At 34.3% G+C, this 17,328-nt stretch overlaps 1 protein-coding gene across 1 annotated transcript in view; it reads right to left on the bottom strand.

Moving 5' to 3' along the window:
• Positions 1–722: 722 nt before the first annotated feature.
• The window catches only part of ptc (protein patched), a 31,814-nt gene continuing 15,208 nt past the window's right edge, over positions 723–17,328 (bottom strand). Inside the window, exons 3-16 of the mRNA XM_089696652.1 lie at positions 15,612–15,757; positions 14,954–15,168; positions 14,574–14,781; positions 12,678–12,947; positions 12,300–12,440; positions 12,057–12,186; positions 11,698–11,945; positions 11,239–11,424; positions 10,992–11,126; positions 10,033–10,902; positions 9,576–9,758; positions 8,905–9,147; positions 2,771–3,103; positions 723–2,636 (exon numbers count right to left, since the gene is read on the bottom strand). Coding sequence (XP_089552778.1) covers positions 2,316–2,636; positions 2,771–3,103; positions 8,905–9,147; positions 9,576–9,758; positions 10,033–10,902; positions 10,992–11,126; positions 11,239–11,424; positions 11,698–11,945; positions 12,057–12,186; positions 12,300–12,440; positions 12,678–12,947; positions 14,574–14,781; positions 14,954–15,168; positions 15,612–15,757 — 3,629 coding nt within the window. The 3' untranslated portion in view covers positions 723–2,315. The remainder of the gene's footprint in view (positions 2,637–2,770; positions 3,104–8,904; positions 9,148–9,575; positions 9,759–10,032; positions 10,903–10,991; positions 11,127–11,238; positions 11,425–11,697; positions 11,946–12,056; positions 12,187–12,299; positions 12,441–12,677; positions 12,948–14,573; positions 14,782–14,953; positions 15,169–15,611; positions 15,758–17,328) is intronic.

Here is a 17,328-nt window from a genome sequence, read left to right as displayed (position 1 = left end):
AAAGCAACGACTTAAGTACTTACAAGCACAGATAAAGAAAAAAATCCTTTAAACAAAATTGTAAGATACAACATAATGAAAAAATATGTTTGCTCGGAGTCCTCGGTGCGCGAGTCCGACGCGCACTTGGCCGATTTTTTGTTGTAATTTGACTGTATTTTATAGTGTTCATTTGAAAAAAAATTTTACTATTAAATGTCTTATCCACAAACTGGGATATTTCGATATTTGAGGTGTGTGAAAAGTGTAACAGCAAAAGTTGTAGAAAAAAAATTAATTGCAATATACAACTTTACCATTAGTTACACTTTATTCCGCAGTTATAGATTTTTTTTAAATTTGAAATGTTATTTGTCCTTAAATTACGACCACAGGTCGACCCTAATAAACTTTTTCTATAATTTTTGTTATATTCTCTTCCGTTACCGTTTGTAATTGATTTCGTTGTTCTATGTTACTTTTATGTCTCAAATTCAATAAAAACATCATATCGAACAGTATTAATTTGTTAATTTAAAAAAGTTAATATTAAATTAGTGGTCCACTTAGGTTGTGGACGTAGCCCAGGGGGGGGTCATGACCCCGTGACCCCCCCCCCCTGGATCCGCGCTTGTGTACTATTATTCATTCGAATAAACCTTAGTCATAAAATATAGTATGGTTAACATTAGCCGGTATTTTATATTATTTGCATGCTTTGCAGAAAATAAAAGACAGACACATACACATAAAATATTTATTTTCTCAATACAGTCGTTAACGATTCATATCAATTTGTTTACATCATATTATATTCGTCAAATGCAATTCAACATTTAAAATAGCAAACCTCCGTAAGTACTTTTCTATGAACGAAGTTCATAGGTACAAAATTAATGATTTTAAAATGGCCGATACGTTTTATTTTTTACAAAATTGAAAATATCGCTTAACTAGTTTTTCGACAACAAGTCACTGAAAATTGTATAAAAATATCAGATATGGAAGTGTAGTCATTTCATCTTGTGCGTTCATTCCTACCCTACTTAAGAACTATATTTACACATTTAGATCTAAATAAGGATAAATTATTAGAAACTAGTAAGTACTCTGCACATTTGTCACAACGTTCGTCAACATCTGAGGTTAGGTTTGTACCAGTGATTTCGATTTTACATCCCTTTCCAATGAGTATTACAAGACATTTCAGTTTTTTTCGACGGTTCGTTTGTTTTATTACAATTTAAAATTAAAGAAGCTTCAAAAAACCACAAACGTTATTAAAAACATTGTCTGTTCGTTTGATGATTTACAAATATTAATAAAGGGGCGGTAGGGCCTAATTTGTACCCTGATTTCTTAACACAGTCTTAACGTCAACATCGTGAGCTTATAAAGATCACAACAGTACAGCATTTGTATAAGAATATCTTAGTAATCTCATAAATAATACCTTAACTAATATACAATCTACTTAAATAATTTGTACAATATACCTGAGTAACATATCTCATGGTGTAATTAATATAAAATTATAGACACAGAATAAATAATATGATAAATTAACTCGACCCAGTCTTTAGACGAATATGAACAAATTATATTGATATAAAAGAATTGAAAATGTCTTTAAAATAGGAACACACTAGAATAATTGTATACAAAGAATATTATATTTGGTCTGTACAAGTAACCCGGTGGTTGGATGCGATACAACGCGATTGAACTAAAGAAATAAGCAATTACATTGCGTCTATGAAGGCAAATGTATAGTATTTTCTATCATCAAACACCTTCGCGTCATATCGATTATTCAATGAATCCTATTTAATTCTGAAATAAATAGAAGCACTAGTATTATGGAATGATTGAAAGGATCTCAAAAATTGCGATACCATTCTAGAGATTCAGTTACTAGCACTTCTAGGCACCGAAATACATAGCCTCCGCTAAAACGAATATTATACCCTCGTAATACTGTCTTAAGGCGTAATACATTAGGACCTTAAAACACATTTACACTTACGATAACTAAAAGACCACATAACTGCAGGTAAAGATGTCATTTACAAAAATTTTCAATTTCATTCACATACAATATCTAAGTCAGCGCATTTAATTTTATTTTACTTTCAAACCATACATAATTGCCATCTTAAAAATTCAAATAACAATAGTCCAAATGCTAATTTCACTTGCTCTAGTTACATCCTACCTGGATTGAGATATTTTACAAGTATTTCATTTATATATTGTAGCTCATCTCTATTTGATCTAAACAGTTAGGTACTATAACTTTTTCTCAAAATCTCTATCCAGGCGCTAATTTTGTTATATCAATGTCGAGACGAATCACTTTCATGTCCAGAATCCCTCCCATTCTCCCTCGGCGACACGCGATGTTCCCTCTCGTCTCTATACCGGTCCCTCCTATCCCTGTCACGAGAACGATCCCTATCTCTGTCTCTGTCCCTCTCCCTCTCACGGTCGCGGTCCCTATCCCTGTCTCTGTCACGGTCCCGATCTCGGTCCCGATCGCGATCTCTGTCACGGTCGTCGTCACGATCTCTACGACGATCGTAATAGTGGTACGATCTCCGTGACTTTCTGTCACTGGGCGTCACAACTTCAACTTTTATGTTGGCTGTGGCGGTTACCTGAAAATAAAAATGGTTTTAATAACTTGAACTTTACAAATTTTCTAAATTTCATCCAGTAAATTATAATCATCAATTAATAGGGCAAATGAATGGGAATGTGTTTTTATTAATACTATCATGTTAATATTTACCTTTGTAGTTATAGCTCCAGCGTGCGAAGTCTTCGAGGTAGGCGTTGATCGTCCCGACGCAGAATCGCTTCCATTGTACGTCGTAGTTTCCACCACCACTTCTGGTTGAACGACTATAGACTGCATAGAAGATTGCACAGAGTGAGCGGAACTATGCCAACTAGACGGTTCTTCAGTAATGGTCGTAAGGGAAGGTGCGCAGGGACGTGGTGCTGATTTAGTTCTGCTCGATTTATCCCCACTACTTGAGTTGGAACTCGATTTGCGAGGATGTACTGGAGAACATTTAGGTGACGGGGTGGAGAGACGTTCTGGATGCTCGAGCGGTCTCACCTGGAATGAGAAAAGAATTAGTGTTATTAAATCTAAAAAAAATATTTTTACTATGACTTGCAGCGAATTTACACTAAAAGATATTAGACAAAATCAAAATATTAATTGCTTCAAAATTACGGAATCTAAAGCCGTTTTATATAAACTTATTGTGAGAGTTTTTCGAATTTATAAATTTGAATTTTAGCTTCCTATTTACTATTAAACTTTATTTATTAAAACTTTTTGTACACATACAGTAGTTAAAAATCTTACAAAATAACAATGCAATTTGTCTTTCTTAATGCCTTATACATAGTTATATATATTGTAAAACGTCTTTTTTAATGATTTATACCGAAAAATTTCTTTTTTGGAGATTACATTAAAACAGTTTTTTTTATCAATTATCTACCTATGACATTATTAACAAAAGATGTAATTAGAAAATATTAGACATATCCATTTTAATGATGATGATTACTAGCAAATACATCACTGAGATAACATTTGATGACCTTGAATTATATTACATGATATTAAAACATTGTTACATTTTTTACTAGTTACAGCCAATTATTTTATTAATAACATTAATAAAACATACACTAATGATTTTCATTCGTGGATATTGCTTTTGTAATCTACATAATATTTATTATGAGTCTTGAAACCACAACTAGCAAAAAAAAAGAAAAATATTCGCGACGACTACTACACAACTATACAATTTGAAAACAAATTCATCTCAGTATGCTTCAAAAAAAAATAAAATTGATTTATTTATGATTAAATCGTTTTGTGTTCCAAATTAAATTCTTTACTAATACAAGTTTAATAAGACTTATAACATTTCATACAATAACTTATTACAAATCATGCACTAACCAGATCGAAACAAAATGTGTACGTAAATGTGGGTAGAATAATTATTATTTGTACGTTACTGTAGCCGATAGCAGTTATACACTCCGTGCTAGTCTAAGACTGTGTTACGGCAGAATATACGCTCTCGCCTCACAAATAAAGCACATAATTGCACTTGTTAGGCTGATAGTTTTTTCAAAGCAAATCGTTGTAATGCACAGTATATGCAATAAAATAAGATTAAACGCTTTACAAAAATAAAAGTAACTTAATTTTATGAGTATGATATTTTCCATGTAACAAAAATATCCGAATTTCCTATTTAAATAAAGGTCTAGCAATAACACGTGAATAAATTAAACAAGTTATATATTATATATTGTTATTATTATATATTATATATTGTTAATAAGATGAAATAATATGTGTATATAGGTATAATATAAATTTAAAGATATAGTATATATGTCTTATTATTATTATAATTCCATTAGATAAGGATAGGTATTTATAAATAACATAAAATATTTAAATAATATTACCCAATATAAGGTTTTCAGTCCCAACATAGTCAAAATTGCGTAGGTATTCCTCCAACATTCTTCCACACACAAACTTAGTCTTGTCCCTCATGTTTAATTTCTTATTGAATTTATTGTATAATAAGGGTGCCAGATAATATGCAAATCCCTGTGCAAAGATGGTTTTGCAAAACGGTACATGGTATGTAAGTTTTCTTTTATCTAGATTATTGTTTGGTTGGCTATGTTGTCTAAGTATAATATTTTTAATGTATAGTTGGCGGACGGTAAGTAATGAGCATTCCGAGTAAAGTTGACTTGTTGGATAGCGCATAGGCTTAAAATTGAGTACCTTAAGAATACATCGTTGTGTTCTTTCTAACTTAATTAGCGAAGTTTTTTTTGCGCCACCCCAAGCAGTAATACCGTAGCACAATAAAGACTGGCATAGAGATATATATACAAGCCTACTAGTTTTTTTGTCCTTAAGGAGCCTTACTTTTTTAAAGAGCGGAATTAATTTACGGATACGATTTTTTAGTTGGTCAATATGTGGCTTCCAATTAAGATTTTTGTCTATCAATAAGCCAAGGTATTTTATTTGATCGGTTGAAGAGAGAATAGAACATTCGCAATTTTTATTGTAATTGCTGCACGTATGTACTTTTAAATTAAAATTACTATTAGGTACACTACTATTACTTATTGAAAACTGTAAATATTTTGTTTTGTTGATATTAAGTGTAAGTAAATTCATCTGAAGTTGTTTAGTTATTTCATTCATGCTTTTCTCCGCTGTATTATATACATTTTCCCAACTATTACCTGTCACTAACAAAACCGTATCATCAGCAAAGGTTATTATTTTAGTATTGTAAAGTTTAATCCTACAAAGATAATCAATATAAATTAAAAATAGAGTGGGACCAAGAACAGAACCCTGGGGAACGCCGAATTTAACCAGTTCTTTACTGCTATTATAATTTCCAAGTGTAACGCTTTGATACCTTTCAGAGAGATAATCTTTGAAGAGTGCTAATGGAATACCACGAATACCAATACACTCCAACTTTACCAAAAGGAGCGGAATTGAAACGGTATCAAAAGCTTTACTTAAGTCCAAAAAGATGCCTAAGCATTTAGATTTGTTATCTAGAGCTCGAGCTACATGTGTAACAACGTCCTCAATGGCATCTGTTGTCGATTTTTTTGCTCTAAAACCATACTGGTTATTCGAAAGAATGTTATATTTCTCTAAAAACCCTTTAAGCCGAACATTTATGAGTTTCTCCAATATTTTAGCAAAAGTTGGCAGTAGAGAGATCGGGCGATAATTTGTAATACTGCCTTTATCACCTGTTTTGTATATAGGTATTACGACTGATTCCTTTAATAATTTTGGAAATATCCCCTGAGAAAAGCAAAGATTACACATGTGACAGATTGGTGTACATAAAATATTTATAGTCTTTTTTAAAAATATTGCAGATATACCATCCCATGATGACGATGATGAATTTTTTAACGATGCCACAATTTTTTTAATTTCTCCGACATCAGTATGCAATAATGAAAATGAGTTAGATAAAGTTAAGGAGGACTTGTATTTTTGCGCTAAAGTATCTTGACTAATTTTAATTTCATTCAAAATATTCTCTGCAAGTTTGCTGCCTACATTGATAAAGAAGTCGTTTACTGTATTGGCAGATTGCTGTGGTGTACTTTCAATTTTACATAGATCATTATGGACATCCTTATTGTTGTTATTCTTTATACCACAGACTCTTTTAATAATATTCCATTGCTTTTTGATGTTGGATTTATTTAATTGTAATTCACTTCGGTCATAATCATTCTTTAACTTATGTAACAAATTATTACAGCAATTTCTGTAGCGTTTATACGTTATTGCTAAATTTAAGTCCTGAGGATATTTTTTGTGTCGTCGATGAAGAGTATCACGGAACCTCATACAACGTAAGAGACCTGACGTGATCCACGGTTGCTTAATTTGTTGTCTATTTGATGATATTCGTGTACATTTTTCCAAAACTTCCGTGACATTCCTTATCAACATGATGGTGACTATTTCTGGATCAGACAATTCCAGTAAGCCTGTCCAGTTTACCTCGGATAATAGTCTTACCGCTTTCGCATAATTAATTTTTTTATGTGCAAGTTTCGTACGTTTTAGTGAAAATTGCTCAGAAGCTACCACTGCCATGAAAAGCGAATTATGATCAGTAATGGAAGATACACAAATAGCAGTCCGAACTTTTATCTTAGATTTAACAAAACAATGATCCAAGCACGATTGACCTCGTGTGGGCAGTAAATGACTAGGTAGGAAACCATGAATCGAGAGTAGGTCCAAATAGTCATCAGATCTATTATCCGTAGTATTCTCCGATATATCAATGTTGATGTCGCCAATAATATATATATTAGGAATATTTTTTAACGTAGTTAGCAAGTCATCCATGGAATTAAGAAAATTTGTGATTGAATTAAACGATGGTGAACGATATACACAAACAAAAGCATAGTTTATACCAATTTTTATCACCAAGACGTCTGCATCAACAACATTAGGTTCAAGAGCCGTTATCTCACTTATGTCGTTGCGAACATATGTGACTATTCCACTATTTTGGTTAACATATGTCAATGTTTTATATAAATTATAACCTTCAAGGGATGGTACCGCCTCAGAGTTTTTTAGCCAACATTCTGTTAATATGATCAAATCAAATTTCTCAGTACATCGCGACAAAAACACTTCAAAATCAGTCATATTTTTATTAATGCTTCGAATGTTCTGTGATACTACTCTTAAAGAAATCTTGGAATCAAGACAAAATTTATGAAATAGAATAGGGTCAATGATCATACAAGAATCACCAGCGTTTATCTCACGATCCACGCCAGTGGAGACCAATTCAATATCATTGATCATTTAAAATAATAAAGAATAATTTTAAAGAGTAATGTCTTATATGATTCATTCCCCCATCAATAAAAGGACATTGAAGAAATATCACCTGAACGCCATAGACTTCTTTGAGACTGAACAATATATTATGAGATAAATAGAATAGTATAATATATGGGATTATAAACATAAAAAGGAAGTACTCGTAATATGGGTTAATAGTATATTGTTTCGTGTTATTCCTGTACACTTTTATGCTAATGGCGACCTTGATTTGAAAAAAACAAAAAGTAAACTTAGCTACTAGCAAAAAAATAAAAAATATAATTACGATGTATTTAAATGGTTCATCTTCCAGTCAGGATGTATGCAGCTCAGTTATTTGATCAATCGATTTTAATAGTATGGCAGACACACCTTCTTCTTTACGAATGAGGACTTTACCCCGAGAAACCCAGCAGTATTTATATTGTCCTGATTTGACTAATTCACGTGCTGATGCGAGAATTTTTTTGTTTGTTGGAGTGAGTGCCTCAGAAATATAAATCAAATCTGTGTTGCCTTTGAAGCCAACTTGTTCGGCGGTCAGTTTATTGTTCTTATCATTTTTATAGAATTTTTTGACAGCATTTAGGAGGTTATCCTTATATTTTATATTAGAAAATTCAATAACAATCGGAGAATTATTGTGTTTACCCTTCCTGTAGATAGTAGAAGTGTCATGCAGCGGAATATTCATTTTTGTAAAAAGAGTTTCACATATCTGATGTACATCTTCATTTGTACGTTTGGGTATGTTTCTTAATTCAACTGTGTTTTCGAGGCGGTGTTGCTGAGTCTCATTTATTTGCACTTCAAGCTCCGCTATACGTTTTAAGGCAGTGACATACTTAGACTCCAGGCTCTCAATTTTTTCGTTCGCAATTTTGATCTCTGCAGAATTCGTTTGAAGTAATTGCAAAATTTCTGCATTGGAGGCTAAGATTTGTAGATTTTGTTGCTTCATCTCCGTGACCTCTACGTTAAGCATGTCTTTAAACGCGAGAAGTAATGAATCTTTCAGATCTGATACTGCATCGGTATCTGGGTTTCTTCGCTTTCTGATGTTCACATTTTTTATTAAATTCATTTCATTCATTTCAGAGTTTGCACTTAGGTTAGGTTGTGAAGAAAACATCGATTGGCTGGTCACAGGTGAACGTTGCATGTTTTATCTGGATATTTTACATATACTGTCTTCTCAAGATACGTACGAATACGACACACTGTAGCCTCAACGCAAGCGTTATTCACTTACGACGTGCAAAATCGAAGTATATCGGCTTCTTATTTATTCAAAATCACTTGATTATTAGAAAAAAAAAACAGTGAACACAACTTTAGTTAAAATTGTTGAGTTCTGCAATTGTTTAATCAAAGTTTTTAATGCGGAGAACACATTTGACGTGTGGCACGTAAGACGTTCCGGCGAGAGATGATTCAAGTAATTAAGAGATTCTTACCTCAGCAGCGGGTCCCAATATCGACAGGATAATCGGGAAGAACAGAAGTCCATCCACCAATCCCAGTACGACCATAGCCAGCAGTAGCCTCAGGAACAATCTTGCCACAAAGCCGAAGTCACTAGCGGCTAGCATTGACGCGGCCAGTGCTGCGGCCACAGCACCGTGCACTACTGGCGCCAGTACACTCTCCAGTGCTAGACTTGCACGACGCCGCTTACAGCCAATCGATGTGACGAAACCCTGTAATAGAAAATATATTATTATAAATAATGTTTATAAAGAATGAAGCATTGTTCTTTAGTTAAGTTTATTTAGTTATTTACCTTTTGTTATATTAAATTAACCTTTTATTCATGATTATAAAACAAGAGTGTTAAATTGGTTTAAAGAACAATGAAATTTTCGAATCTATATTTAAACATGCATAGTCAGCGCGTAATTGTTCCAATTCACGCCGACTGTGCTAGCAGAACGATATGCCGGTAAGTAACTTCCAGACAGAGGTAGGTTACTACGTTCTTCTATTTCCTATACGTTTCCACAGTGACGTCACGCCCAGCAACATCGTCACCAGCAGCACCGCTCATGCATTTAGCTCGGCGATCAGCGGTAGGAAACTGTACCTATTGGTGCTATACAAGAAAGTATTCTAGTAGTGTAGCACTGACCAGACACAGGTGCAGCGTGAAGTGCACCCCGCGGCCGACGGCCAGCACGAGCAGCACGGCCGGCATGGCGGACAGCTTGGCGCCGAGCAGCGACATCGCGCCCACCAGCTGCAGCACCAGCGCGCCCAGCGACACCGTCACCAGCAGCGCCGCCCACGCGTTCAGCACGGCGATCATTACGCACTGTGGGATGTTTCGTTAGTTATTGCATAGTACTAATTTGTAATGTTTGTACGGTATAAACTAAAGTAGAAAAATCTATCACTGTCAGTGTATACTAATATACTAATAGGTGGAAAATAAGTACACAAAGATTTAATACCTCTCCGACTGCTAATTCAAATTCAAATTTCATTTATTATTACAATTAAATAAGAATTACTACCAATGTATAGAATAGGTAGCAAGTAATGCAATGTTGATTATAACGAAAATAAAAAATATGTCAGAAACTCACCACAAAAACAGCAGCAAGAGCGCAGACGAGAGCCAGTAATAGCGACGTTCTCAAATACAAATACTGCTCCCAGAATAAAAATGGTATCCCGGATGGAAAGTTCGGCAATCCCTTCGCTTCGTACTTCAAACACAACTCTCGTACCGACATTATCAATGCCTTAATACTATCAGTATCACTCAGACCAGATAAATAAAATGGTAACTGTGTATAAATGAGTGGAGACGATTTCTTAATTTCCAAATGAACATCTTCAGGCGAATGTATCCATCTTTGTGGTTGGGGTTTTAAATTTCCCTGTGAAGCGCCGTATGCCAATGCATCATTTGTTGCCCAAGCGGATAAGTAATTATAAAATGCTTTCGGGTTTATAATGCCTTCTTTATCCACCAATCGATGTCCAGAGCTTATCAAGGATTTGTCTATAGGATTATCTACATGGCCCGTCTGAACCATAAGTTTATATGCCAATATGCCTTCGTCGCTTGCATTTTTACACCAGTATTCTTGAGTTATGCAGCCACTCGCGACTTCCTTATCAAAAGCAACTTGTAAATCCAGGAGCCATTCTCGAAATAGAGTTAGCCAAAATTTCGGTAGACCACCATTGTCATTCTTTATAATGTTTGGTATTCTGACGAATTGTTCGTGGTATTCATATAGCAATCTTTGATTGGTGGGGTATTCGAAATCTCCTTGCGTCACAGCATACATGTTGTAAAAACCGAAATATTTCTCTTGTCTAGATAGGAATTCGTGTTCATCAGTATTTTCAGGGACAATATCGGTGAGATCTAATCCATCCTTTACTTTTGTAGTCCCCCATACACTTGCTAGTATTAGAGCTATTAATGCTAACATTGATGTCACCTAAAACAACATAAAATCGTAAGTAAAACCTTTATGTACAAAAACGTTACTTCACAAAACTATTATTTGAGAATATATGATTTAATTACCTTAACAGAAGGTCTCATAATGAACGGAGCATAATGGTTCCTAGTCCACTTCGTAAGAGAAATACTGAGGCAACACGTTTTGACTTCTTCCGATACTTCTGGATCTAATGGTTGTCTGGTTGTATCTATCCTGTTCTGTAATATGCAATAAATTATTAATATTTATTCACATACTGTTACTACTAATTAACTAATGTTTGACATGAAATAATTACGACTTTTATATGCACTTGGAGAAAATTATTACCTTTTCATTTCTTCTACTCCTACTTTTCGATCTTTCTGGCAGTCTCTTTCTTGGCAGTGGACTCTCAGGTAATAAACAACACAAGAGATCCGCTCTGGCAGCTGATCTTCTTCGTAGGTCAAGTGATATCATCGCAGGGAACACCAAGAGCATTGAGCCCAATGTGAAAAGTAGTAGTATGGCCGCCTGAAAACATTAAGGTAATAACGTTAATAATTAAGCTTAATCTAGTTTCAATTAAATGATACCTTATTGTCATTATTTTAATTTATAGAATTAACTGTTATTATATATTTATAGAATTTACTGTTTAATATGAATTAACTATTTTCGAGAAAGAATGCTAAAAAGTTTCATTTTAAGTTACGTCAAAATCCTATTTCAATAATGCCGTACAAATTAGGAACAGAGCAAAGAGCTTTGAAAAGTATCGAACAACAATAAACATAAAGCTCGTACCTGTAAACAAAATACTCGGAACGCCGGTATTGGCAACAAAGCCGCTGCCAAAAACGCCATTACATTACAAAGCGACGCTAACAGCACGCTAAGTCCGCTTTTCTTTAGGACCAGCCCCGTGCGCTCTTCCCGCGGCACATCTCCCGCTTGCTCCACGTACGTGTGAGTGAGAAGGAACATGTCTTGAACGCCTAATCCTAACGCTAAGAAAGGCACTATTTGCGTACTCGAAGCATTGAATGGTATACCTAAAATGAAGAGGTTCAATTAGTATTATGTTTATTCAAGGCATGTAAGCCGATTTAAAGGAGATTTAATGTTTTTATTGAAGGAAAAATAAAATAATAAAAAATAATCACCTAACAAAGCGCAAAAGCCTAAGCCTGCTGCAATAGTGATAGAAAGCAGTAGGACGCCAGCAATACCGACACCCGCTTGAGAGCGGATCGGGTCTCTCCATTGTATTAACGTTACAGCGACATAAATTAACTGAAAATAAACAAAAACATAAATAAAATGGGTATAAATAATAGTAAAACAATAACCATAAACACAAAAAAAAAACAGAGGAATAAACAGAATAGCAGTAATAAAATAGTTACCATAAACATATATCCTAAGACAATATTCCTCAGAGAAACTTCGGAGAACTTGCCGAGAATGTCGTTCAGTGTTGAAGTGGAAAATGGATAAAAACTATACGCCGCCGAGACTTGTCCTGATGTTGTGATTTTTTTGACTTCCTGTAATGAAATAAACTATGAAGCACTTCTAAAACTCGCCAAATTATTTAAGTCCACCCAGTTCCCTCCTAATGATTTTATATATTTTTTTTTTGTCATTACTAAACAATTAATTTTTTTTTAATTAACATTGAATTGAGTAAGTAAAGTATTACTTTATACAATATTTTTCCAAGTCTTAAGTAGTTATGTCGTAAAAAAAATTAACAAACTTCTATCTCCACTTATAAAACTTACAGCAGAAAACTTCCTCTGCCAGGCGTCTAGAACAGCGGCTGCCTTCTCTTGATTCCAGCCTATTTGATGTACTTTGTAGTGGTCTGCCCAATATTCGTACATTTCTCTCTCTCCCATCAATTGAACTACAGTCTGTAAGGCTCGGGCACTCCGTAAGGCTGAGGTGGAGTTTCTGGTGGCACCTCCGACTATCAGCTGTTCTGGCCAGTGCATGTACGCCGCTGCGAAACCGTAGCACCCGTGGGATAGTTCGGCAGCTACATCTGGAATCTATATGGAAAATTTATAAGTATCAATACTAATAAAAAATATATCAATTTAACAAATCTCTTTTTTTGACCGTAAAGGATTTAAGTATAATTGGTTTAGCCATTATACACTCGTATTTAACAAGAACATTTACAAAACAAAAGAAAGCATTAAAACAATACAATTTAAAATGCGAAGAAATTGCGGTTCAAACAGGTGTCTTGAATACCAGGTAACCACTTGCTTTACATTTCAATTTCGAACAAAACGAAACGTAAAATTTACGATTCCGAAGAATTTCTCATTTGTACACGTATTATTATTGATAATATAATAGTGTCATTGTGACGTTGCCGAAGGAGAATCGAGTGTACAATGCGCCCGTATAATGGTGGGTCGGTGGAACAATGCTTGCCGTGCCTCGCCGCAGACCTTCGCCGAACGTGGGTGGCAACGCCTTCAATCGTGCACAAAAACGCACCCTACCCACTCGACCCAACTTCGACTGTATTATTTGTTTAACACAATAATTGAAACCTTGTTCAATGCACCGTCTCATTCCAGGCCAACGGAAATATATTCATTTGAAACAAATGTTTAAACATTATCTAATAATGAGGTTGCATATTTTTATTCAAATGAAGTTGTTTGAGACATTCATATATCGGCTTCGTTTAGATTTTATCACTTCACATGGTAATTTCACATTTATCCTAATCATGAATTAAATACATCCGTATAAAATTGCTCAGCTTGCGACATTGACAACATTATTAAATTGAATCGTGAAGTAAACTATACAAAGTACTAGTATATTCAAGAATAAATTACGAGAAACGTAACTTTCTCGAAGGTGCGGTAGATCGGCACAGACCGTAGTCGCACATCTGCCGGGCGGCGACCGCTTTCATCCCGCTTTAATACCGTTTCCAGAAATATTTTATTATAAGGATAGTATGTCCGTTTCAATATATGTTCGAACACCTCGATAAAGTTATTTTATTTGTCGCTATAAGTTTATTTATGCGTCCATAAAAATGTCGTAAATTGAACTCTTCATAAAAGAATCAGGAGTAATGCGGCCCCTAATGTGGGTCTCACGCAGCCGTAACAAATGAATGGTATACGTCTCAATCATTCGGCCACCAAACAAGGAAGCGGTAATATACGGTTGAGCTCTAATGACAGGGACAAAAAAGTACAGCCCCAATTTAGGTACAAAATGTGTGCTGATTTCGACCGTTGTTAAAAACTTCCAGGAATTGACACTTGCGTAAGATTATGTTGTCAAGATTATAATTATTGAGATATTTTAACGAAATCCAGAAATGTTTGAATATTGTACGTTTTTAGTGAACGCAGTTAGTGTCGTAAGTAATATTATATGGATTAAGTTGATTATTATTCGGGTAATTTACCTATGTAGATGACACGATTTTTCAAGACCTAGTTGAATTTTTTTAAACAATTTTTTTTTATTTTTTATGACAATAAAAAATACATATATAATACTGATAAACCTATTTCAATTTGCCTTTGGAAACAAAGATTTTTTTAACACCCAAAAGCTTTTTAATTGGGGCCATTATTACATTTTTACTTCATTATCAAAGATTTAACAATTAATAAGGATAATTCGAAACTTACGTGTCCAGACTTCTTGTTGGGCGCCGTGGCAGGACAGTGGGGGTCGGTGGGGTCCAGGCACGGCTTCTTCATGTAGGCGGACGTGATGCCAGCTCGCTTCATGTACGCTTCCATCGTGCTGAGCGGGAATTGGAACTTGAGCTTCTTGACTTCTTCGATTACTTCTAGTGGATTTAAGTGCGTCCATTGTAGCTTGTGTTTCAGATGACTGTAAGAAAATTGTGTATTTTTATATAGGAAATTGTTTATTAGTAGAATTAAGAGTGTTATACATAAACAGTAAGGCAAATTATAATAAGACTTTTACTTTACTAGCTAACACGAAATAATGTTATTCAACTAAAACTAAGCACAAATCCTAAAGTAATAAATTTACTCACGGTACAAATATAGGATAATCGGGGCCCAGCAATTTGGAGCCTTCCCAGAAGCAATCGAGGGGAGTTATAATAGCGCAGGGTATGACGTTGTCTATGATTGACTCGATGTGGTGGTACCCTTCGAAGTCTGGTATGCTGGGGCTGTAGCAGAGGTCCTTGAGCCGCCATTCGATATCATACATGTGAATAGTGACCCGAGTCGCTGCGTGCACCACCTGTTTAAACAATACACGTTTATCAGACGCTGCTGTTGATTAAGCTCGTTTGGGAACTCAACAAAGCCAAAAGTCGAATCGAATGGAGAATGATTATTGTTTTGTAGTAACTAATGTTATTCAATATCATTATAAGAGGTAGTATAGTTCGTAATTATTCAATTACACGGTCGTAATTATTCAATTAAGAACTTACAAAATTATTTAACCGATTATGGAAATATAGAAAGCTACGGTATTTTTGAATGTCACAAACTTAATTTTTATTAGAGCTAACATAGAGTGAGCTGCATAGCCTAGAATAATATGGAATGAGAAACACAAAAGCTTACTTTCTTCTTTGCATTAAAGATAGGTACGTAAATATTAAAGTCAAAGAGCGGTAACTGAACAAAATCCTGACAAACACCATAGTCAATAGAAATGTTTTTCTCGGAATTTACCTTTAGGTGCTCCAGTAATGCTCCGGGATGTAACAACGAAACGTCCGGTTCTTTGGCGGTTTGTATAATAAGTTGGTGTGTCGATGAATCGGCCTCACCCAGCGCTTGGGCTGTATATTTCAATTCTGCTTCTAGCCGTCCACCCTCTGAAAATAACCAAGGATAAAATATATGCGAAGAAATAAGTACCTATACACAATTGTTTAAATAAGAGGTAAGAACAGAGAAATACTTTAGGCTGCATAAGATCTTCTTTGCCATTAAAAGAACGTCTTGCTTTCTTATCAGCAAGAAAAACAGGAAAATAAGATAATAAAATTAGAGAAAGAAATGATTATTTTCCTTATTCAAACACAGTTCTATTTTGATTAAGTTTTGTGACCCAATAATTGAACTATACCTCTACATCGTAAAACCTGTTATCTATGTTTGAGATTTATAACTCAAACGTGCTACCAGGCGTCACTGTTATAAAATAGTGATTAAGGAGGTCAATGTAGAATTCATTTTTATAGCGTGATAGGTTCGCCGACACATTACAAACTTTGTCTCGTTACGTCATTGACCTCGTAAAATTTTAAACTTGTATGACCATTCAACTCCTTAGAAGTAGTTATATATCAATCATACACTTGAATTTAGATTGTGTAAGTTCGTTAAATGATTTAAGGTTAATAATATCCATTTAAATTAATGGTTTTGGGCAGTTATTTTTTCTCTTTTAAATCCTTATTTAATTCAATTTTGCTGGCTTAATTCTGTTTCAACCATGTTTCAACAGTACGAAACGACCATACTCAGTACCTAAAGATACCGACATAAAGACAAAAGCTTACACCGTGAGAGAAATATTCTACTTCCCGGTGAAAAAGTAAACACTTTTCCTTTTTTTTAATACTATGGCTTATCTGTCTTATTAGGTAATGAGTAATGACATCAAAGAGACAATGATGACCGGTGGTCTCCATGTAAATAAGCTACGAAATGAAACATAAAAACATTCAATACTTGTTTATATTAAAGTAATTAGAAGGTAATTAGTAAAAGTTTATTTTATCCACGTACAAACAATTAATGATATTTGGATAATGATTACAATAATATTACAAGATTTTCTTGATCTCTTCAAAGTGTTATCTCATTCATACAACTCAAATGGAATAACTATGTTAATCGAGGAAGAATTAAAAATCTATTGTTTCTCTAAAGGGTGTGGTAGAATGTTTTTAACTGCTGATTTATATCTATATGTATTCCAATTTTATTTTTAAACAAATTATAAGATCAATGCATGGTGAATTTTCATACACACTTAATATCGATATGGCATTCATATTATTTATGCATCGTATTGTAGTCGTAAGAACACTAAATGTTTTAAAACAAAGCAACAGCCCAAAAGCTTCAATCGCACCCCAATATTCTAAGTTCTTAAAAATGTCTAAATTTAGCTAACAACCTGGATTATTGGAGTGTCGACACATTTGTTATTAGGGCGGAGTCGCTGCTATCTTCGTTAACACATTTCACAAGTGATTTATAGAAATTCTGACACTCCCCACATTTGTTTTGTCACGACTTAATTTAAAATATCACAAGCCATTTACAACAAGTTTTAATTTTCGGCAGCTATCAATTAAGACGTTAGAAAACAAACTTATTTGGCATTTCTGTCCAAGATTTTCAATGTATACAGAATCTACGCCTTTGCAAGTTA

The sequence above is a fragment of the Colias philodice genome, chromosome 6 (assembly GCF_061535455.1).
Source record: "Colias philodice isolate Cphi_HAF_F1 chromosome 6, ilColPhil1 Martin Lab GWU primary, whole genome shotgun sequence".
Taxonomy (NCBI): domain Eukaryota; kingdom Metazoa; phylum Arthropoda; class Insecta; order Lepidoptera; family Pieridae; genus Colias; species Colias philodice.
The sequence above is the reverse complement of the archived record's forward strand: the minus strand, read 5'-3'. Positions and strand labels throughout refer to the sequence as shown.